Source organism: Aegilops tauschii, chromosome 6 (genome assembly GCF_002575655.3).
Source record: "Aegilops tauschii subsp. strangulata cultivar AL8/78 chromosome 6, Aet v6.0, whole genome shotgun sequence".
Classification (NCBI taxonomy): Eukaryota; Viridiplantae; Streptophyta; class Magnoliopsida; order Poales; family Poaceae; genus Aegilops; species Aegilops tauschii.
The window spans coordinates 324,718,940-324,743,755 of record NC_053040.3 but is presented as its reverse complement, the minus strand read 5'-3'; the positions used below and the strand labels follow the sequence as shown (position 1 = coordinate 324,743,755).

The window sequence follows — 24,816 nt, the reverse complement described above, 5'->3', positions numbered from 1 at the left end:
CCTTCGGTGGAGCAGCGGACAGAAGGAGGGTAGGCATGTGATCTCGCCCCGGAAGAGGTAGATCGGCACCGCCACCCTAGCTCCTAGGGTTTAGTAGGAGGGAGGAGGAAAGCGGTTCGGGACCATCGATCAAGTAATAAAAAACAAAACACTTCCAAGCAGTATTCTTTAACCAAGGTGTGTCGGTATATATTGTGTCACATGATATACATGTATGATATTTTAGATTTTTTGAAATAAACGTTTTTTGCTGGAACCAGTGCTAGTACAATACTGTTGTGATAGACTCACCGCACATATAACAAGTGGCAATTTGCTTGATGCAAACTGCAGTTTACTCACCGATGGATGTAGTGCTAGTCTTGCAGAGGGCCCCTGAATCTGATTGAGAATCCCATTGATGTTTTTGTTGCAGCAGAGCTAACTACGCCCACTCCTGAGACAAACAAGGCAGCAGTTCACTAATCATTTCAGATGGACCAATGCCACCAGAAACACACGCACATCCAACATGTGGATTTTAAAATGGGCACACGAATATAGTGAGTACTCGGAATATAGTAGTAGTAACTAAAGTAGAAGCAAAGCGAGCAATAAACAAGGAAACAAAACCGTACATGGACTCCATCCAATTCCAAACAATAGAAAAGGGACAAGTGGGAGCGAACGTTGCTATTCTGCCTCGTTTTGTCACCCAGCGGTGTGGCTATTCGGCTCGATCCTTCCCAGAAGCTGCCCATGAACACCAATTGACCACGTTTTGCTGTCGACGCGAGCGAGCATAAATAGCCCAACGCCCTTACAATCCGCACACCATCATCAGCTTCCTCCGAGCATCCGACTACCTCCCTCGCCTCCGACCCATCACACATACACAGCGCGAGCGTCTTAACCGGGCCTGCGCGAAGAGAAGAGTGCAGAGGAGCGCACAGATTAAGCAACAGCAATGGTGAGGGCTCCTTGCTGCGAGAAGTTGGGGCTCAAGAGAGGCCCGTGGACGGCGAAGGAGGACATGACCCTGGTGGCTCACATCGAGAAGCACGGGCACAGCAACTGGCGGGCGCTGCCGAAGCAGGCCGGCCTGCTGCGCTGCGGCAAGAGCTGCCGCCTCCGATGGATCAACTACCTGCGCCCCGACATCAAGCGCGGCAACTTCACCAGCGAGGAGGAAGAAGCCATCATCCAACTCCACGCCATGCTCGGCAACAGATGGTCCACCATTGCCGCCAGGCTGCCTGGGAGGACGGACAACGAGATCAAGAACGTCTGGCACACACACCTCAAGAAGCGACTCGAGTCCTCGTCCAAGCCATCCGGCCAGGCAGCGCCTAAGCGCAAAGCCAAGAAGCCTGCTGTGGCTGGGAGCGCGATCGAGGGACCGACCTCCGAGCCGGCGTCGTCGTCACCGGGGCAGTCCCTCTCGATGTCGCCGGAGCAGTCCCTCTCGACGTCGTCCGCTGCTGACTACTCGATGGCCTCGTCGTTGGAGAACACGGGAAGCTCTTCCTCGGAGTCGGAGGAGTTCCAGATTGACGACAGCTTCTGGTCGGAGACACTGGCGATGTCGGTGGACAGCTCCGGTTCCGGGATGGAAACCGGCGACACCTTCGGCGCAGATAGTTTATCGCCGTCGTCGAGCAACAATGAGATGGACTTCTGGGTCACACTGTTCATGCAGGCTGGTGACATGCAGAGTTTGTCACAGATTTAAATTTTAATTAGAAGATTGGTTATGTTCATATTTCTCGCTAGCATTCGCGGCAGAACAGGCGAGCGGCCCGGCCGAACGTGGACAAACAAAGGGGCCATTTGGCCTCGAAGTTCGTCGGCTGAGTTGACCCTTGTTGTTGGCTCAGTTTCACGTGCGCATTGGCTGGCCATAGCTGAGAGAATTTTCTCCAGGTAGCCGAGGGACAAATGATGGGGCCGAAAGATTGACTTGATCAAGGACTGAAAGCCTGATAATACCTTTTAGCCTGATGAGTCTGTTTTACTTAGTGACCTGCTAAATCCTTTCTTCGTTGTTCCTTAAGTTGCAATACCAGATCATTTTGTGTGTGGATACAATACCAACAATTCTACAGGTAAATTAGAATAATGACCCGAACATTTGATCACTACAGGAAAATCACGTCACCTAGTATCAAGACATACCTCGACTGTCAAAACACGGGTTCACGTCCCGTCCTGCGTCCCCCCCCCCCCCCCCCCGTGGGCGCCCAGGAGGGAACCCTAGCCGACGCCATCGCGGTTCCCCCTCCTCATTTCCTCCCTCCCTCCCTCGCTGCTACCAGGGGGCGCAGCCGGGCGAAGCGCGACTGTTGCCGGCGGCGTTCGGGAGACTTCGTCCTCTCGTGCGGGCGCGGGACGGGACGGCTGGGCTGGGCGCTAGCGGCGGGTGCCACGGCGTGGCGGGGCGCCGGAGCTGTGCGACGATGAGAGCTTGCTGGCTGCGCGATGGGCATTGTGGTGGCGGAGTGTGCTGGGCGGCCGGGGGTGGCAGACGGGGCTGGCGCAGCGCGGCCCCGCCAGATCTGGCCGCGTGGCGATGCGCGCTGCGGGCGACGAGGGTTGCGGACGGCGCCGTGGTTGTAGTGTGGTGGCGGTCGTCCGTGGCAGCGGTGAGGCCCCGGCTGGTTTGGCCGGCTGGCCGGCGACTGGTGATCGGGGCTGTGGTGTGCGCTTGGCGGCGGCGGCCCTGACAAGATCCGATCTGGTCTAGTGGGCGTGTGGGCGTCGGGCGACGCGGGGGCGGGCTGCAACCTGGTGTTGGAAATATGCCCTAGAGGCAATAATAAATTGGTTATTATTATATTTCTTTGTTCATGATAATCGTTTATTATCCATGCTAGAATTGTATTGATAGGAAACTCAGATACATGTGTGGATACATAGACAACACCATGTCCCTAGTAAGCCTCTAGTTGACTAGCTCGTTGATCAATAGATGGTTACGGTTTCCTGACCATGGACATTGGATGTCGTTGATAACGGGATCACATCATTAGAAGAATGATGTGATGGACAAGACCCAATCCTAAGCCTAGCACAAGATCGTGTAGTTCGTTTGCTCAGAGCTTTTCTAATTTCAAGTATCATTTCCTTAAACCATGAGATTGTGCAACTCCCGGATACCGTAGGAATGCTTTGGGTGTACCAAACGTCACAACGTAACTGGGTGGCTATAAAGGTGCACTACAGGTATCTCCGAAAGTGTTTGTTGGGTTGGCACGAATCGAGACTGGGATTTGTCACTCCGTGTAAACGGAGAGGTATCTCTGGGCCCACTCCTGATGTGCACAATGTGACCAAGGAGTTGATCACGGGATGATGTGAGTTACGGAACGAGTAAAGAGACTTGCCGGTAACGAGATTGAACAAGGTATCTGGATACCGACGATCGAATCTCGGGCAAGTAACATACCGATAGACAAAGGGAATTGCATACGGGATTGATTGAATCCCCGACATCGTGGTTCATCCGATGAGATCATCGTGGAACATGTGGGAGCCAACATGGATATCCAGATCCCGCTGTTGGTTATTGACCGGAGAACGTCTCGGTCATGTCTGCATGGTTCCCGAACCCGTAGGGTCTACACACTTAAGGTTCGATGACGCTAGGGTTATAGGGAATAGATATATGTGGTTACCGAATGTTGTTCGGAGTCCCGGATGAGATCCCGGACGTCACGAGGAGTTCCGGAATGGTCCGGAGGTAAAGATTTATATATGGGAAGTCCTGTTTTGGTCACCGGAAAAGTTTCGGGTGCTATCGGTAATGTACCGGGACCACCGGGAGGGTCCCGGGGGTCCACCAGGTGGGGCCACCAGCCCCAGAAGGCTGCGTGGGCCAAGTGTGGGAGGGGACCAGCTCCAGGTGGGCTGGTGCGCCCCCCACCAAGGCCCAAGGCGCATGGGAGAGTGGGAGGGGGCAAACCCTAGGTCCAGATGGGCCTTAAGGCCCACCCTAGTGGCGCCCCCCTCTCCTCCCCTTGGCCGCACCCTAGATGGGTTTGGGGGCTGCCGCCACCCCTGGGGAGGGAACCCTAGATGGGGGCGCAGCCCCTCCCCTTCCCCTATATATACTTGAGGTATTTGGGGCTGCCATACACACGAGAACACCTCTCTCTTGGCGCAGCCCTACCCCTCTCCCTTCTCCTCTCCCGCGGTGCTTGGCGAAGCCCTGCAGGATTGCCACGCTCCTCCACCACCACCACGCCATCGTGCTGCTGCTGTATGGAGTCTTCCCCAACCTCTCCCTCTCTCCTTGCTGGATCAAGGCGTGGGAGACGTCACCGGGCTGCACGTGTGTTGAACGCGGAGGCGCTGTGGTTCGACGCTTAGATCGGAATCAACCGCGATCTGAATCGCTACGAGTATGACTCCTTCATCTGCGTTCTTGCAACGCATCCGCATCGCGATCTACAAGGGTATGTAGATGCACTCCTTCCCTCTCGTTGCTAGTAAACTCCATAGATTGATCTTGGTGATGCGTAGAAAATTTTGAATTTCTGCTACGTTACCCAACAGTGGCATCATGAGCTAGGTCTATGCGTAGTTTCTATGCACGAGTAGAACACAAAGTAGTTGTGGGCGTCGATTTTGTCAATTTACTTGCCGTTACTAGTCTTATGTTGATTCGGTGGCATCGTGGGATGAAGCGGCCCGGACCGACCTTACACGTACACTTACGTGAGACAGGTTCCACCGACTGACATGCACTAGTTGCATAAGGTGGCTAGCGGGTGTCTGTCTCTCCCACTTTAGTCGAAACGGATTCGATGAAAAGGGTCCTTATGAAGGGTAAATAGAAATTGGCATATCACGTTGTGGTCTTACGTAGGTACAAAACGTTCTTGCAAGAAACCTATACAAGCCACGTAAAAACTTGCAACAACAATTAGAGGACGTCTAACTTGTTTTTGCAGCATGTGCCTTGTGATGTGATATGGCCAGAAGATGTGATGAATGATATATGTGATGTATGAGATTGATCATATTCTTGTAATAGGAATCACGACTTGCATGTCGATGAGTATGACAACCGGCAGGAGCCATAGGAGTTGTCTTTATTTTTTTGTATGACCTGCGTGTCATTGAATAACGCCATGTAAATTACTTTACTTTATTGCTAAACGCGTTAGCCATAGAAGTAGAAGTAATCGTTGGCGTGACAACTTCATGAAGACACAATGATGGAGATCATGATGATGGAGATCATGGTGTCATGCCGGTGACGAAGATGATAATGGTGCCCCGAAGATGGAGATCAAAGCAGCAAAATGATATTGGCCATATCATGTCACTATTTGATTGCATGTGATGTTTATCATGTTTTGCATCTTATTTGCTTAGAACGACGGTAGTAAGTAAGATGATCCCTTATAATAATTTCAAGAAAGTGTTCCCCCTAACTGTGCACCGTTGCGAAGGTTCGTTGTTTCGAAGCACCACGTGACGATCGGGTGTGATAGATTCTAACGTTCGAATACAACGGGTGTTGACGAGCCTAGCATGTACAGACATGGCCTCGGAACACATGCGAAACACTTAGGTTGACTTGATGAGCCTAGCATGTATAGACATGGCCTCGGAACACAAGAGACCGAAAGGTCGAACATGAGTCGTATAGTAGATACGATCAACATGGAGATGTTCACCGATGATGACTAGTCCGTCTCACGTGATGATCGGACACGGCCTAGTTTGACTCGGATCATGTATCACTTAGATGACTAGAGGGATGTCTATCTGAGTGGGAGTTCATTAAATGATCAGATGAACTTCATTATCATGAACATAGTAAAAAGGACTTTGCAAATTATGTCATAGCTTGTGCTTTAGTTCTACTGTTAAAGATATGTTCCTAGAGAAAATTTAGTTGAAAGTTGGTAGTAGCAATTAAGCGGACTAGGTCCGTAAACTGAGGATTGTCCTCATTACTGCACAGAAGGCTTATGTCCTTAATGCACCGCTCGGTGTGCTAAACCTCAGCGTCGTCTATAGATGTTGCGAAACATCTAACATACACGTTTTGATGACTACGTGATAGTTCAGTGCGTAATGCTAATGGTTTAGAATTGTGGCACCTAAGATGGTTTTTGAAACGTCGCAGAACATATGAGATGTTCCGAAGACTGAAATTGGGATTTCGGACTAGTGCCCACGTCAAGAGGTATGAGACCTCTGACAAGTTTCTTAAGCCTGCAAACTAAGGGAGAAAATCTTAATCGTTGAGCATGTGCTCAGATTGTCTGAGTGCCACAATCGCTTGAATCGAGTGGGAGTTAATCTTCCAGATGAGATAGTGATGGTTCTCCATAGTCACTGCCACCAAGCTATTAGAGCTTCGTGATGAACTATAACATATCAGGGATAGACATGATGATCCTTGAGCAACTCGCGATGTTTGACACCGCGAAAGTAGAAATCAAGAAGGAGCATCAATCGTTGATGGTTAGTAAAACCACTAGTTTCTAGAAGGGCAAGGGCAAAAGGGATACTTCATGAAACGGCAAATCATTTGCTACTCTAGTGAAGAATCCCAAGGTTGAACCCAAACCCGAGACTAAGTGCTTCTGTAATGAGGGGAACAGTCACTGAAGCAAAACTACCCTAGATATACTTGGTAGATGAGAAGGCAGGCAAGGTCGACAGAAGTATATTGGATATACATTATATGAATGTGTACTTTGCTAGTACTCCTAGCAGCACCAGGGTATTTGATACCGGTTCGGTTGCTAAGTGTTAGTAACTCGAAATAAAAGCTGCGGAATAAACGGAGACTAGCTAAAGGTGAGATGACGATATGTGTTGGAAGTGTTTCCAAGGTTGATGTGATGAAGCATCGCATGCTCCCTCTGCCATCGAGATTGGTGTTAAACCTAAATAATTGTTATTTGGTGTTTGCGTTGAGCATAAACATGATTGGATTATGTTTATCGCAATACGGTTATTCATTTAAGGAGAATAATGGTTACTCTGTTTATTTGAATAATACCTTCAATGGTCTTGCACCTAAAATGAATCTCGATCGCAGTGATACACATGTTCGTGCCAAAAGAAATAAAATAGTAATGATAGTACCACATACTTGTGGCACTGCCATTTGAGTCATATTGGTATAGAACGCATGAAGAAGCTCCATGTAGATGGATCTTTGGACTCACTCGTTTTTGAAAAGATTGAGACATGCGAACCATGTCTATTGGTATATGTGCATGAAGAAACTCCATGCAGATGGATCGTTTGGACTCACTTGATTTTGAATCACTTGAGACATGCAAATCATACCACATGGGCAAGATGACTGAAAAGCCTTGTTTTCAGTAAGATGGAACAAGAGAGCAACTTGTTGGAAGTAATACATTTGATGTGTGCAGTCCAATGAGTGCTGAGGCACGCAGTGGATATCGATATGTTCTTACTTCACAGATGATTTGAGTAGATGCTGAGAATATTTACTTGATGAAACACAAGTCTGAATTATTGAAAGGTTCAAGTAATTTCAGAGTGAAGTTGAAGATCGTCGTGACAAAAGGTTAAAATGTCTATGATATGATCATAGAGATATCTGAGTTACGAGTTTGGCACACAATTAAGACACTGTGGAAAGTGTTTTACAATTAATACCGCCTGGAACACCACAGTGTGATGGTGTGTCCGAACATCATAACTGCACCCTATTGGACATGGTGCATACCATGATGTCTCTTATCAAATTACCACTATCGTTTATGGGTTAGGCATTAGAGACAACCGCATTCACTTTAAATAGGGCACCACGCAATTCCGTTGAGACGACACCGTTTAGAGAAACCTAAGTTGTCGTTTCTTAAAAGTTTGGGGCTGCGATGCTTATGTGAAAAAGTTTCAGGCTAATAAGCTCGAACCCAAAGCGGATAAATGCATCTTCATAGAATACCCAAAACAGTTGGGTATACCTCCTATTTCAGATCTGGAAGCAAAAGTAATTGCTTCTAGAAACGAGTCCTTTCTCGAGGAAAAGTTTCTCTCAAAAGAATTGAGTGGGAGGATGGTGGAGACTTGATGAGGTTATTGAACCATAACTTCAACTAGTGTGTAGCAAGGCACAGGAAGTTGTTCCTTTGGCACCTACACCAATTGAAGTGGAAGCTTATGATAGTGATCATGAAACTTCGGATCAAGTCACTACCAAACCTCGTAGGACGACGAGGATGCGTACTACTTAAGAGGAGTGCGTGATCCTGTCTTGGAAGTCATGTTGCTAGACAACAATGAACCTACGAGCTATGGAGAAGCGATGGTGGGCCCATATTCGGACAAATGGTTAGAAGCCATGAAATCCGAGACAGGATCCATGTATCAGAACAAAGCATGGACTTTGGTGAACTTGCCCGATGATCGGCAAGCCATTGAGATAAATGGATCTTTAAGAAGAAGACGGATGTGGACGGTAATGTTACCGTCTATGAAGCTCGACTTGTGGCAAAGAGTATTTTTCACAAGTTCAAGGAGTTGACTACGATGAGATTTTCTCATCCGTAGCGATGCTTAAGTCCGTCGGAATCATGTTAGCATTAGCTGCATTTATGAAATCTGGCAAATGGATGTCAAAACAAGTTTCCTTACTAGTTTTCGTAAAGAAAGGTTGTATGTGATACAATCAGAAAGGTTTTGTCGATCCTAAGGATGCTAAAAGGTATGCTAGCTCCAGCGATCCTTCCATGGACTAGAGCAAGCATCTCGGAGTCAGAATATACGCTTTGATGGAGTGATCAAAGTTTTTGGGTTTATACAAAGTTTGTTAGAAACTTGTATTTACAATAAAGTGAGTGGGAGCGCTACAACATTTCTGATAAGTATATGTGATTGACATATTATTGATCCGTAATGATGTAAAATTTCTGGAAAGCATAAAGGGTTGTTTGAAAGGAGTTTTTCAAAGGAAGACCTGGATAAAGCTGCTTACATATTGGGCATCAAGATCTATAGAGATAGATCAAGACACCTGATGATACTTTCAAAGAATGCACACCTTGACATGTTTTTGAAAGAGTTCAAAATAGATCAGCAAAGGAGTTCTTGGCTGTGTTACAAGGTGTGAGTATTGAGTAAGACTCAAGACCTAACCACAGCAGAAGAGAGAGAAAGGACGAAGGTCGTCCCCTATGCTTTAGACGTAGGCTCTATAGTATGCTATGCTGTGTACCGCACATGAAGTGTGCCTTGCCATGAGTTGATCAAGGGGTACAATAGTGATCCAGGAATGGATCACATGACAGCGGTCGAACTTATCCTTAGTATCTAGAGGACTAAGGAATTTTCTCGATTATGGAGGTGAAAAGGAGTTCGTCGTAAAGGGTTACATCGATGCAAACTTTGACACTAATCCGGATGACTCTGAGTAGTAAACCGGATTCGTATAGTAGAGCAGTTATTTGAAATGGCTCCAAATAGCGCGTGGTAGCATCCACAAGATGACATAGATATTCGTAAAGCACACACGAATCTGAAAGGTTCAGACCCGTTGACTAATAACCTCTCTCACATGCATAACATGATCAAACCAGAACTCATTGAGTGTAAATCACATAGTGATGTGAACTAGATTGTTGACTCTAGTAAACTCTTTAGATGTTGGTCACATGGTGATGTGACCTGTGAGTGTTAATCACATGGTGATGTGAACTAGATTATTGACTCTAGTTCAAGTGGGAGACTGTTGGAAATATGCCCTAGAGGCAATAATAAATTGGTTATTATTATATTTCCTTATTCATGATAATCGTTTATTATCCATGCTAGAATTGTATTGATAGGAAACTCAGATACATGTGTGGATACATAGACAACACCATGTCCCTAGTAAGCCTCTAGTTGACTAGCTCGTTGATCAATAGATGGTTACGGTTTCCTGACCATGGACATTGGATGTCGTTGATAACGGGATCACATCATTAGGAGAATGATGTGATGGACAAGACCCAATCCTAAGCCTAGCACAAGATCGTGTAGTTCGTTTGCTCAGAGCTTTTCTAATGTCAAGTATCATTTCCTTAGACCATGAGATTGTGCAACTCCCGGATACCGTAGGAATGCTTTGGGTGTACCAAACGTCACAACGTAACTGGGTGGCTATAAAGGTGCACTACAGGTATCTCCGAAAGTGTATGTTGGGTTGGCACGAATCGAGACTGGGATTTGTCACTCCGTGTAAACGGAGAGGTATCTCTGGGCCCACTCGGTAGGACATCATCATAATGTGCACAATGTGACCAAGGAGTTGATCACGGGATGATGTGAGTTACGGAACGAGTAAAGAGACTTGCCGGTAACGAGATTGAACAAGGTATCGGGATACCGACGATCTAATCTCGGGCAAGTAACATACCGATAGACAAAGGGAATTGCATACGGGATTGATTGAATCCCCGACATCGTGGTTCATCCGATGAGATCATCATGGAACATGTGGGAGCCAACATGGGTATCCAGATCCCGCTGTTGGTTATTGACCGGAGAACGTCTCGGTCATGTCTGCATGGTTCCCGAACCCGTAGGGTCTACACACTTAAGGTTCGATGACGCTAGGGTTATAGGGAATAGATATATGTGGTTATCGAATGTTGTTCGGAGTCCCGGATGAGATCCCGGACGTCACGAGGAGTTCCGGAATGGTCCGGAGGTAAAGATTTATATATGGGAAGTCCTGTTTTGGTCACCGGAAAAGTTTCGGGTGCTATCGGTAATGTACCGGGACCACCGGGAGGGTCCCGGGGGTCCACCAGGTGGGGCCACCAGCCCCAGAAGGCTGTGTGGGCTATGTGTGGGAGGGGACCAGCTCCAGGTGGGCTGGTGCGCCCCCCACCAAGGCCCAAGGCGCATGGGAGAGTGGGAGGGGGCAAACCCTAGGTCCAGATGGGCCTTAAGGCCCACCCTAGTGGCGCCCCCCCTCTCCTCCCCTTGGCCGCACCCTAGATGGGTTTGGGGGCTGCCGCCACCCCTGGGGAGGGAACCCTAGATGGGGGCGCAGCCCCTCCCCTTCCCCTATATATACTTGAGGTATTTGGGGCCGCCATACACATGAGAACACCTCTCTCTTGGCACAGCCCTACCCCTCTCCCTTCTCCTCTCCCGCGGTGCTTGGCGAAGCCCTGCAGGATTGCCACGCTCCTCCACCACCACCACGCCGTCGTGCTGCTGCTGTATAGAGTCTTCCGCAACCTCTCCCTCTCTCCTTGCTGGATCAAGGCGTGGGAGACGTCACCGGGCTGCACGTGTGTTGAACGTTGAGGCGCCGTGGTTCGGCGCTTAGATCGGAATCAACCGCGATCTGAATCGCTACGAGTACAACTCCTTCATCCGCGTTCTTGCAACGCTTCCGCATCGCGATCTACAAGGGTATGTAGATGCAATCCTTCCCTCTGGTTGCTAGTAAACTCCATAGATTGATCTTGGTGATGCGTAGAAAATTTTGAATTTCTGCTACGTTACCCAACACCTGGTGGGGTCCTGGCTATGGCCGTGCCCACGGCGGCGCGGCAGCAGCTGCTGGCAGCGATGGTTGCCGGCCAGATCGACTCAGACCTGGCCCGTGGGCGCCGGCGGGCGGCTCGGGGCTGGGCCTCGGGGTCTTTGTGCGGTAGGACCGACCTCATCTCACACATGGTGCCGTGGGACCAAGCTCGTCTCGCGCTCGGTGCTGCAGGACTGGTCGATGGAGGCCAGCTTTGGCCGGCCTATTGCGTCTCGGCCCTTGGGGGCTACCCAGGTGTGTGAGAGGCGGGACCTTTACGCTCGTCTCTTTAGTTGGGGTAGCGGCGGATCTCGGGTGAGGTGGTGTCAAGGTCTTGGATGCCAGGGCGGCGACCATGTGTGGTGGTAGCGTGGTGCTCATGGGTAGAGCCCGTGGTTTGGTGCTGCCCGATGGCCATGCCCATGTGGGCGGCATGGTAGCCAGGGTGTGGCGTTCGGTGGCGGTGAGTGTTGGCCGAGGTGAAAACCTGCTCTATATTTGGACGGACCGGTGGAGGCGAAACTCTTTCCCTTCTTGAAGGCATCGTTGCGGCTCTCACTGCCCGTCGTGCGGCTCCAGGGAAAACTCTGATCCTTGGATCGGACAGTGGCGGCGCTCCGGTGTCGTATCCCTCCAGAAGGAGCCCCTTGCAGCCCACAGTTTGTCGTATGCGGTTTCATTTCTTCGCGATGACGTGTTCCCGGTTGAGCCCCTGGTTGCTCTTGTAGTGCTAAGGATGGTGTTGCTACGATTAATGTCTATGTATCCTATCTTAGGTGTGTGAGTGTGATGTAATGACGTGTGTTTGTACCGGATTGTTGTTTATCGTTGCTTTATATATAAAGTGAGACGAAAGTTTTTTTAATATGCAAGAGAACACGCGATGAAAAAATACAACTGGGCTTAGTTCCTCATACGCCCATGTACACTCTGAGCAGACATTCGGCTTATATATCATACTCCCTCTGTTTTAAAATAGGTCATAACATTGTACGAATCTTAATATAAAATTGTATTAAGCTTGAAACATTTATTTTAGGACGGATGGAGTACTCGGCTTACAACTTAATAAGCTGTTAGGGACACGAAAAAGTACTCAGCTTATAGACAATACACGGCAAACATAACTGCCACATGACCTGCTGGCCGTCCACTAACGGCTCCTTGACGATGGAGGCTATAAGCAGAGCACCTAATAAATTTCAAACGCCTTGGCAGGATGCACAAATTACATGCAATGCTTAGTGGTGAGTTGGACTTATAATTACCTATTGCATTTCTTTTCTTTCCTCTAATTTTACTGAGGACTAAAAACAATCACACGAGGAATAATCTGAGACGCTTATTCGATCTAACAAGGACTAAACGCAATCACACAAGGACGACACCAATGTTTGTTAACGAGTTTCACCAATCCGAATACATTCCGGGGCGAGCGCTCTTTTTCATGACACTGTCACAATACCGCACACACCGGCCACCTGGGCATCGGCACACACCATCGCCTCCCCTACATATGCTCCACAATTATGTTGGCATAGATTACATCCTGTGTCTATCCCCACATATATAAGAGGCGTATGATACAAGTGTCACACACCGCCCGGGCCTATGGATGGATGTAGCATCGAAAACCGTCCCAGAGAGAACCCGGATACCGCACCGGGCTGCGTGGGGCCTGGATATATCAATGAAAGGGGGATGTGATGTTTAAATACCTAGTGCAAAATATTAATGTGGCATCTAGTGCCCCTTAGTGAATTTGGTGTATTGAAGACTTATAGGTTAAGGGACTAATGTGTTAATGAGTGTACACAGGTCTATAAGTCTATGAGGAGTTTGATATTTACAGAGAAAGTCGACCCCTAAAAATGAAGTTCTTCGATTGAAGACTTTGGATTTCTGAAGACTTTGAAAGTGAAGAAATTGGTGTGACCTTGAAGACTTGCTATTCATTTGAGGAACATGAAGCATGAAGACTTTTGTTTTCGTAGTTTCATTTTCTCTTTCTTGAGTCATAGGAAACACCGTACTGTTAAAGGGGGTCGAGGAAATACTAAGGAAAAAATTTCATGTGATGCTCAACTCAAAATCCTACACCTACCAATCCCTTCGAGTGAAGCCATTGAAAATCTCATACAGTTCGGTCATATTCTTCAGTAACAGAGATGAAGTTCTTCTGGTCTCTGAGGAATTTGTTCTGACTGAGGAGTTAGGAATTCGCCAGTGCGGATAGCCTACACAGTGAGGAACATGATAGCCCTAAGGAATTTGATACTCAAATTTCCGACCGTTGTTGTGCTATGCGCCAGCTGTCCCAAAATATCTACCCACCTAACGGTCATATCATTGAAGGGCATTTATGTCTTATCATGACAGGCTGCTCCCTAGGCTATAAATAGCCGCCCCCCTACAAACACTAGCTGGTTGGCTGCTCCAAGAGAAACTGACACTTGTCATTTGAGAGCATCCCATCCTCCGAGGACTTTGAGCGAAAATCATCAAGTGAGGAAAACCCAAACCCAAACACCTACAAACCCAAAGTGATTGAGCATCACTGAAGAGATTGATCCTGCGTGGATCCGATGCTTGTTACCTTTGAAGATTGTGCTTCTTCCAAACGGTTAGGCGTCATGGTCTAGAGCATCCAAGAGGAAATTGTGGATCACCGAGTGACCAAGTTTGTGAAGATTCGGAAGTCACTTGAAGACTTACCACGAGTGATTGGGCGAGGTCTGTGTGACCTTAGCTCAAGGAGAATACGGTGAGGACTAGGTGTCCTGGACTGTGTGTTCAGGACTGGGTGTCCGGGACTGTGTGTCCTCAGGTTTAAATACCTAGCCGCTGCAACCAGATGTATAACTGAGACAGCAGTTGGAACTGGTCTACCAAATCATTGTCTTCACCGAGCTTACTGGTTCTATTTCCTAAACTCTTTCATTTCCTCATTACTGTGTCGTGTGCTTGTCATATCTGTGTTTGAAGACTTTGACTGAAGTCTTTCTCAATTTCCTCAGTTCAATTTCTTCAGTCTGATTGTCTTCATCCTGTGTTATCCTGTGTTTACGCTTTCTGTACTGTGCTTGTCTTCATTTCATCATGATGACCATGCTTGTGTTCTGCTATGCATACTTTTGAGTACTTATTCCGCTGCAAGTAGTTCTTCGCTAAGGAATTTCGTCACTGGCAAATTCCTCAGTGAAGAATTCATAAAAATCACCTATTCACCCCCCCTCTAGTCGATATAACGCACTTTCAATTGGTATCAGAGCAAGGTACTCCCTTGTTCTGTGTGATTTTGGTTTAACCGCCTGGAGTTTTAGTTATGTCGACCGTAGGTATGAAGAAAGTGACATGCCCCATCTTTGACGGTCATGAGTATCCCAAGTGGAAGGCCATGATGAAGAAGCGTCTCATGGCGATGAACAGCAAACTGTGGACCGTCACTGAGATTGGTCTTACCGATCTGTGCAACACGGCGGAAGCTGATGACATTCGCAAGTACACTCTTCTCAATCTCATGGCGAAGGACGCCATCTGCTCCTGTCTGTCTCAAAATCAGTTCAGGAACATCATGCATCTCAATCATGCGAAGCTTATCTGGGACCGTCTCTCTAAGGTCTATGAAGGTCATCGAACCCGTCATGATCCTTGGTTTGAGGACTTCAAGGAATCTCTCAAAGCGATGACATTCGAACCAGAATCATCATCCTCTTCATCATGCCTTATGGCAAAAAGTGATGAGGTAACTGAATGCTACCTATCCGAGTCAAGTGATGATGAATCTGGTGATGAATTTGGACCCATGTCAAACTTGCTTCCCTTGTCACTAAACAACAAAGAGCTTTGGAAAAAGTTCAATACATGCTAAATAAGAGCAATGATATGTTGGGTGAAGAAATGGATCAGTCAAAAGCTTTGGCTGAAAGTCTTCAGAGACTTCATACTAAGTATGACACCCTTCAAGATTAACATAACACTCTCTTATCTGATCATGAGAAGCTTTCTTATGAATTTCTTCAAAGAAAGCAAGATCTTGAGAAGCTAAGAGTGAGTTATGAAGATCTTCAGAAGGAGCGCGATTCATTACTTGCTCAACAAATCAGCGCTGCTCAGGAAGAATTTGTTCCTCCATGTTTGAAATGCATTGAACGTGAATCTGCTAATTCTTCACCTGAATGTTCAAATGCTTCTAATGCTACAAATTCTCAACTGTCTCTGCTATCACTAATTCCTCATCTGAGGACATTGCTAGTATCACTGACGATGCAGGGCTGAAGGAATTGTACATGACAGGCATGTACAAAAGCCTCAAAGGGCATCAGACTCTTTGTGATGTGCTTAAAAAGCAGATCCTCAACAGGAACCCTAGGAAAGAGGGTATTGCCTTTGAGAGGAAACTCAATGTTGATGGTACATATTGGAAGCCTGAGCAGTACCCCAAAACCTCATGGGTTGCTGCAAAGGGACCTCCAGTTGATCCATCTAATTTATCTGGCTTTACATGTGAATCTTCTCATTCTTCTGATGAGTCATTTGACTCCAACTATAAACTGTTTAAAAATCAGAATGGTGAAGTATTTGCTAGATATGTTGGCACTAACTGCAGGAACGGTTCTCCTGTGAAGAAAATCTGGGATCCCAAAAGGTGCCTCGAAAGTCTTCAAGTGAATATCCCCATGACACCACCTGTGAAGAATAGGAACCCCAGATCAAATTCTTCATATGGACCAAATTCTTCATATGGATCCAAGTCCTCATACGGATCGAATTCCTCACGTGGATCATATTCCGCAAAAGGATCAAAGTCCTCATATGAACATCATCGTGCTAACAACTCTGTTTCGTAGGGAAGAGCTAAGGGCTATGAATATGAGCATTATTCTTCTAATCATTATGTTCATAAGTCCTCGAAGAATTTCTCTGCTTATTCATATGCTTACCCTAACTCCTCTTATGTGAAACGAAATGGATTGGCTTCTATGCCACCTTTCTCGTATGGAGCTCACAGAGTGATGAACTCTTTGCCACCCCTTCAGATGTGGGTGGTGAAGAAAAAGAACTAATCTTTTATGCAGGGTCAGGTCTCCAGACGTACTTTAACGTCTGACGAGTTTGCTGGAGACCTGAAAAGTGCCTGAAAGGACGCAGGCTAATCATGAAGAAATGAACCTTCATTTCTCACGTCCTCATACTGTTTTAACTGTTGCATTGCTTGATGAAATTGGTCTGATGAATTGTGATGTCATATTCTTCACTGATGAAGTATATGAAGTTCGTAAGCTGCACTAATTCATATGCAGGATGATCAACCCAAAGCCACTGAGTGGGTCCGCGATAGTGGATGTACAAATCACATGACTGGTGACAAGAATCTATTGATGGATGCTCCCTTATCACCATCGCATCTGAAGCATATCATCTTCGCTGACAAAGGCAAAAGTCAAGTATTGGGTCTAGGTAAGGTTGCGATCACAAAGGATCGACACATGGACAAAGTCATGCTTGTCGAGTCCTTAGGATACAGCCTCATGTCTGTCTCAATGCTTTGTGACCTTGATATGGTTGTTGTCTTTGGCAAATATCGTTGTGTTGTCGTTATGGAAGCTGACAATTCCAAAGTCTTCGAAGGCTTTAGGAGAGGAGACTTGTATATTGTTGATTTCTCTACAGGACCGCAACCAGCCGTGTGCCTACTTGCAAAAGCTTCAGAAGGCTGGCTATGGCATCGACGACTTGGTTATGCAGGCATGAGGAATTTGCACACGCTTGCGAAGAAGAAGCATGTCATTGGCATTGAGAATGTCAAATTCCTCAAGGATCACCTGTGTGGAGCTTGTGAAGCTGGAAAGATGACCAAGGCTAAGCATCCAGTGAAGACTATCATGGCCACTACTCGACCATTTGAATTGCTTCATATGGATCTCTTTGGTCCTAACCATCACTCAGCAGTCACAAATGATGCATCTCTCTATGGCTTTGTTATTGTTGATTATTACTCTCGATACACATGGGTACACATTGTTACTTACAAACATGAAGTGCAGGAAGTCTTCAAACGATTCTCCTCGAGGGCTTCAACCAACTTTGGTGTGAAGATCAAGGACATCAGAAGTGACAATGGAACTGAGTTCAAGAATTTTGGTCTTGATGACTATCTTGATGAACTTGGTATTACTCATGAGTTATCTGCTCCTTATACTCCTCAGCAGAATGGCGTCGTGGAGCGCAAGAACAGAACTCTTGTTGAGATGGCTCGCCCTATGTTTGATGAGTACAAGACACCTCCTCACTTCTGGATTGAGGCAATTTATACTGCGTGCCACATCATCAACAGGGTATATGTTCACAAATTTTTCAAGAAGACTGCCTATGAACTCCTCACTGACAAGAAACCCAATGTGAGTTATTTTAAAGTCTTTGATGCTAAATGTTGGATTAGAGATCCTCATCACAATGCTAAATTTGCACCAAAAGCACATGAAGGTTTTATGCTTGGTTACGGAAAGGACTCGCACACCTACAGAGTCTTCAACAACATTCTTCACAAGGTTGTTGAAACTGTAGATGTGCGGTTCGATGAAACTAATGGCTTGCAAAGAGAGCACCTACCCTCTGTGATAGATGAACCAGCACCTGAGGAAACTATCAAGTTCAAGGCTACTTAGGATGTCATTCCTACCGAAGAATCTGCTGAAGAATTCATTCCAGAACGTGAAGAACATCGAGCTAATGCACGTGAAGAAAATGCTGAAGAAAATGGTGCTGAAGAAAATGCTGATCAAATTCCTCGACGACAACCTACTCATCCTCGCGTTGCAAAAGAAGTGCAAGTTGAAAAGATCATCGATGACATTGAAGCACCAGGTCCTCTCACACGCTCAAAAGCTTCACATTTATCTAACTTTTGTGGGCACTATGCTTTTGTCTCTATCACAGAGCCCAATAAGGTAGATGAAGCATTTCTGGAGCCTTAGTGGATTCAGGCCATGCAAGAAGAATTACATCAATTCGAGCTCAACAACGTCTGGGAACTGGTTAAATGTCCTAATCCTCGCAAGCACAATATCATTGGCACAAAGTGGATCTACCGCAACAAGCAAGATGAAAATGGCCTTGTGGTGAGAAACAAGGCACGACTTTTAGCTCAAGGCTACACACAGGTTGAAGGAATTGATTTCGATGAAACTTTTGCACCTGTTGCTAGACTTGAAGCTATTCGCATATTACTTGCTTATGCTAACCATCATGATATCACTTTATATCAAATGGATGTGAAAAGTGCATTCCTCAATGGTAAGCTTGAGGAAGAAGTATATGTTGCTCAACCCTCAGGTTTTGAAGATCCAAAGCATCCTGACAAAGTCTTCAGACTCAATAAGGCCCTCTATGGCCTCAAGCAGGCCCCTCGGGCATGGTATGATACTTTGAAGGAATTCCTCATGAAGAAAGGCTTCAAACCCGGTTCACTCGACCCTACTCTTTTCACTAAATCTTATGATGATGAATTGTTTGTGTGCCAAATATATGTTGATGATATTATCTTTGGCTGTACTGACCAACGTTATAGTGATGAATTTGCCTATATGATGAGTGAAGAATATCAAATGCCTATGATGGGAGAGTTGAAATTCTTCTTAGGTCTTCAAATTCGTCAACAGCGCAATGGCATATTCATATCTCAGGAGAAATACCTCAAGGATGTACTGAGGAAATTCGGCATGCAAGATTGCAAAGGCGTCAAAATTCCGATGCCCACAAATGGCCATCTGTGCACTGATGAAAATGGTATTGACTTCGATCAAAAGGTATACCACTCCATGATTGGTTCTTTATTGTATTTATGTGCATCTAGGCCAGATATTATGCTTAGTGTTTGCATGTGTGCCCTATTTCAAGCTACACCGAAGGAATCACACCATAAGGCTGTGAAGCATATTCTTCGATATCTAGCTCACACATCAACACTTGGATTATGGTACCCCAAGGGCTCGGCTTTTGATCTCATTGGATATTCTCACTCTGACTATGCTGGTGATCGTGTGGACCGCAAGTCAACATCTGGTACATGTCATTTCCTCGGACGATCTTTGGTCTGTTGGTCCTCGAAGAAACAGAACTGCGTATCACTGTCTACTGCTGAAGCTGAGTACATTGCTGCTGGTTCTTGCTGTGCTCAATTGCTGTGGATGAAGCAAACTCTCAAGGACTACGGCCTCAACGTGAAGAATGTGCCTCTCTTCTGTGACAATGAGAGTGCCATCAAGATTGCTCACAACCTAGTTCAGCACTCGAAGACAAAGCACATTCAGATTCGTCATCATTTTCTTCACGATCATGTGTTGAAGGGCGACATTTCTATTGAGCATGTGAAGACTGAAGAACAGCTAGCCGATATCTTCACAAAGCCCTTGGATGAGAAGAGATTTAGCAAGTTGCGGTGTGAGCTAAATATCTTAGAATCTTCGAATGTTCTCTGAAAAGGACACTCATCCTAACACTTATACAAAATTGATGACTTAGATGTGCAACACATGAAGAAACGTTTTTTCTTCAATCAATGAAGAATAACACTCTAAGTGTGAAGAAATTAATGAAGAATTTGATTCTCAGAGCCCTACGACAATTGTACGCGGTGTCTGAAATCATCATTCTTATACGGTGGGTCACGCCACCACAAAAGTTGAAAATCTTCAATTTGAGTTTTTCCTCAGTTTTTGAAATTCCTCAGTTGTTCATGTTCTTCAACTTTGCATTGTCTTCACTGTTTCCATCGTTTTTCCTTCATTGGCTATATATATATGAGTTTATGTCCTCTACAACACTCACTTATGGCTAATTCTTCAAGTTGGTTTTTCTGCTAAGTGAATGTGATCGGACCCTTCCCCCTATATGCTATAATCAACCCAATCTATTCACAAATTCTTCATGTGCGTTCTATTTGAAACTCGTTCAAAATCTTCACTGTGTCCTTGTCAGCTGAAGAATTTGCGAACGGAACTTTTAACTTATCTTATCCAAATTTTCGGCTTTGCCGCTCAAACCGTTCCGCATCCCACGAAATACTTATCTATTCACCCACGATCTCCACTTCTCAGTATGTGGGTGACACATGTCAAGCGAATGAGAAGGGTCAGGGGCACGTTCGTCCAATTTCTTCGGGCGAACAGTTTTTCACCGTGGCTATAAATACCTCCTCTCCCTTTCCTCACTTCCTTTACTCCACTCGACCTCTCTGCAGCTCGAGCTTCTCAAACCCTAGCGCCGCTACTTCATCGTCGCCGGTGAGGAAGAGCTTCACTGCCTCGACCTCGTCGCCGCCGTACTCGCGCCGGCCGCAGAAATCTTCACTCCGCCGCCGCCGTAGCCGTCTTCCTCCGCCGAGTTAGGGCGTGGAAGATCTGCACAGACGAACTTCACTTCTCCACCTCCCAGTTCGTTGTGTTCTTCGTCTAGGGTAATTAAAAGTTACTTTTACTGCCCTCTTTGATTCAAATGATTTCTACAAAATCTTCAAAAGTGTTTATTCTTCACACACTGAACACCTCACATGTCATCTGTTCTTGATTCGTTTCTCTAAGCAATAATTTTTCTTCAAGATTCCTCAATTGTGTGGATCTTCGATCTATACAACTCTGGAACCTAAGACAAAGAACGCTTAGTGAAATTCTTCAAGACTTATCTGGTCAAATTCCTCAAACTTGTTCTTTTTGAAAAACCTTCTGAGAACGCATAAGACCTCTCCAAATTCCTCGCAACTATACTCTGTTCACAGGTACTCATGTCCGCTGCTGAATCACTAGGTTCTCATCAACTTAACTCATTTGCAGCGTTCCTCGAAGAAAAATTGCATACTTCTTCAAAAAATTCAATTGTTCAAATTCCTCAACTGAAGAAAATGGCTGGTGGAAAGAAGCCACAGAAAGGAGGAAAGAGGCCTGAAATCAACACTGCATTTGAAATCCCTGAGGACATCTATGCTGGGTACTGCACACCCCCTGAGGAAGATAAAAATCAGCGCAAGTTGCGCATTCAGAAGATAGAGAGGAGATGGGCAAGTGAGTGGAGGGAGTACAGGTATGTGACTCCCAAGTACATGAAGAAATTCGCACTCAATCCTCCATGCTCAAGACCTCCGTTGGCACCTGGCCAAGAAGCTGATCTCACCAGCCTCAAGCGTGGTGAAGATTATCCTGAAGAATGGGCCAAGCGCCAGGCCAAGCTGGCCAAACAGGCAAAAGATGCAGTGAGGAAATTCAACGAAGACTCTGCTGCTGCTGCTCCTGAGGCCTCTGTAAAGCCAAAGAAATCCATGGCAAAGAAGCCTGCGCATAAGCCAAGTGCTTCTTCTTCAATGCCCTCATGGCCAAGTTCCTCAGCTAAGCCCTCACGGCCAATTCCTCACGCTGCTCCTGCTCCTCCAAAGTCCTCAGCTGCTCCGACCAAATCCTCAGCACCTGTGCATCTTGCCACGTGCCAAAGGACTACAGGCATCTCTATTGCCTCAGGAGCTTCAGCTAGTTCCTCAGCTGCACCAAATTCTTTAACAGGACCCTCTCTGCTGAAGACAAAGACCACTGCTGGACGAGGCTCTCGCCCAAGTCCTCACAAGAAGCAGGTCACCTTCCAAGTGCCGTCTGAAGAAGACGAAGCTGATGATGAAGAACTTGCTGAAATCATCAGAGATAGGCAAGTCAGGGCCGCTAGAGCCAAGGGCACAAATGTGCCTCTGCTTTTGGATCCAAAGTTGATCCTCGATTACATTGATCTCTGGCACAAGGACCCAAACACTCCTATGCCTGACTTCAAGCTGACTCCTGGCCAAAGTCATATGCTGACTGCCTTCATCCAAGAAGAGAAATGGAAATTTGAGAAGGCCAGGCAGCTCAAGAAAGCGCAGTACAGGAAGGAGAAATTCCTGAAGAACAACGTTGTCTCTATGACAACTGATGAACTTGTGAAGATCCAGTCTGAAATCAAAGTCCTCAGCGATGATTTCAATGCTTACTATGCTGATTGGAAAGGAGCGAAGGTCAGGTTTGTTAAACTGACTAAGATGTTCACCTCCAATGTTGCAGCCCCATCGCAACAAGAAATTCCTCAGACTGAAGCATCTGCTCAGCCAACTGAAGAACATGCCAGCACCGCTAATGACAATCAGGCTGCTGAAGAAAATGTGAGTTCCAGGGCTGATGACTGCATTCCAGCCGCTGATGAAATTGCCAGGGCATCCACTAGTGGTGCGCCTGAAGAAAATGAAGAGGTCAAGGCAACTGCATCAATTGTGCCTGAAGAAAATCAACCACATTCCTCTGCTCCTCCTGCGCCTACCCCAACTCCAATTCTTCCATCTGCATCAGATGTGAAGAAGACCAAGGCTGCAGAACGTGCAGCAGTGAAGAAAAGGAAAGCATCAGCTTCTTCAGATTCTTCAGCACATAAGAAGATGAAGAAATTGACAAGCTCATTTGCTAATCCAATCGATGTTGTTCCTGTTTCCTCCATGCCATCAAAGGAAATTGTCCCTTTTGATGAAGAATATGTGATCCCTAGCGGATCTGATGAAGAAAATCCTTCTGCTGCTTCGTCAGAGCAGATGGATGAAGAAAGTGAAGTGGATAAAATCCCTTCAACCCCCACAGTTTCCTCGCCTATGCCTCAGTTTACTGCTGAAGAGGCTAGCATTGAAGAAATGGAAGATGAAGATGTGGACATTGGCCGTACCACACCAGTGCTGAATGATGACTTTTGGGAAAGTCAGCACCCCAACTCTCCACTCTTCACACCCTTGCAACAAATTCCTCAGTCCCCAGCAACTACAGTTCAAATGAGATCTGATGAAGCTCATGAAGAAATTCCAGCCACTAGTGCTGAAGAAAATGAAAATGAAGAATTGAAGACCCATACTGCAACTGAAGAGGAACCAGAAATTCCTCAGCCTGAAGAACCTGAGATTGTGATTCCTGAGGTTGTAATGCAACTGACTGACACTCCTCTGCCCAAGCCAAAGGATCCATTCTCAAGGAAGCAAAAATTCAAGGCTGATGATTTCTTCGGCGAGCACGTATTCTTCACTGATTACAACCCCTATGACTCAGCTCGCATTAGGAAGAGGCATTTATGGACTGCCAGCCAGGAAATTTTTTATTCCTCAGTGTTGTTCAACAAAGACAAAGTCTTCGATCATGAGCACATTCCTCACGTGGATATGGAATCTTTGCCATGCTTTGTGCCAGTCCTCAGTGTTCTTTACGATGCTGGACTGTTAAATTCCTGCACTAATATATGTGATTGGAATGAAGAGCTCATTCTTCAATTTTATGCAACTCTGCACATCACCGGAGACTCTGAAGATGTGAATTCATGGGTGCTGGACTGGATGTCTGAAAATACTCACTACAAGGCACCAGCTACTGAATTGCTTCATGCTTTGCCTCTCAGTCCTCCCCTTGAAGCTGCTCGTTGCGTCTACAGTGAACCTGAGCTTACAGATCACTATATGCAAGTGCTGATGAAGCCATTGAAGCCAGGTCAGGCCCCAAGAACAAAATTCCTTGTGAAGGAATTGTTATATGTGCCTTGGACTGTCTATCGCATTCTGACGAAGACATTGAGTCCTATCAAGGGCCACGACTCGAATGAAGAAGAAGTCATTGGCATTATGAAGAATCTGCTTTTCAATATCATTCATGGCGTTCCCGTCAACTTCCATGATTTCTTCATGAGGACTCTGGCCAATGTCGCAATGTCACCTTTTGAGTTGAAGCCTTATGCTCCGTGGATTATGAGATTCATCAGAACAAGGTCTTTACTCAACTACAAAGCTGATACACTGAACCATTGCAACTACTTGCCCCCGATTGAAGTCCTCAAAAGGACATTTTCCTCAGCTGATGAAAAGGGCAAGGCTACTGCTGTTATTGATGAAGGCATCCGTCCATTGGATGGTCAATTTCGCAAGGCTGCATCCTACTCCACCAATGATGACTCTGCCACCCATGACTCTGCCGCCAACGCAACCAAGCCAAATCCTCAAGGCACAGCTCCCAAGGTGATGATTGACCATGAGCTTCTCCTCAGTCTTCACCAGAAGGTTGATCACAATCACAAATGGGTCAAGCGTCAGTTTGGTTCAATTCTTCACAACATGACTGCTACCCACAATGCAGTGAAGAAAAACCATTACTACCTTCATGAAACCCTCAACCGCACCTGGGCTGTCCTGTCGCACATTTATAGCGCAGAAGATCTGAAGAAAATGGGTATCAAGGAGGACTTTGACTGGTCTACGCCTCCACCAAAGAAATACAAGA

At 46.3% G+C, this 24,816-nt stretch overlaps 1 protein-coding gene across 1 annotated transcript; it reads left to right on the top strand.

The window, feature by feature from the left end:
• Positions 1 to 823: 823 nt before the first annotated feature.
• On the top strand, positions 824 to 1,974 carry LOC109754510 (transcription factor MYB30). Its single transcript, XM_020313417.4, has one exon. The coding sequence runs from the start codon at positions 947 to 949 to the stop codon at positions 1,709 to 1,711; it is 765 nt and encodes a 254-aa protein (XP_020169006.1). The 5' UTR covers positions 824 to 946; the 3' UTR covers positions 1,712 to 1,974.
• Positions 1,975 to 24,816: the final 22,842 nt, after the last annotated feature.

Bases quoted from the DNA above. Each gene is read 5' to 3' on its own strand.
- LOC109754510 (XM_020313417.4), top strand. From the start codon at position 947: ATGGTGAGGGCTCCTTGCTGCGAGAAGTTGGGGCTCAAGAGAGGCCCG.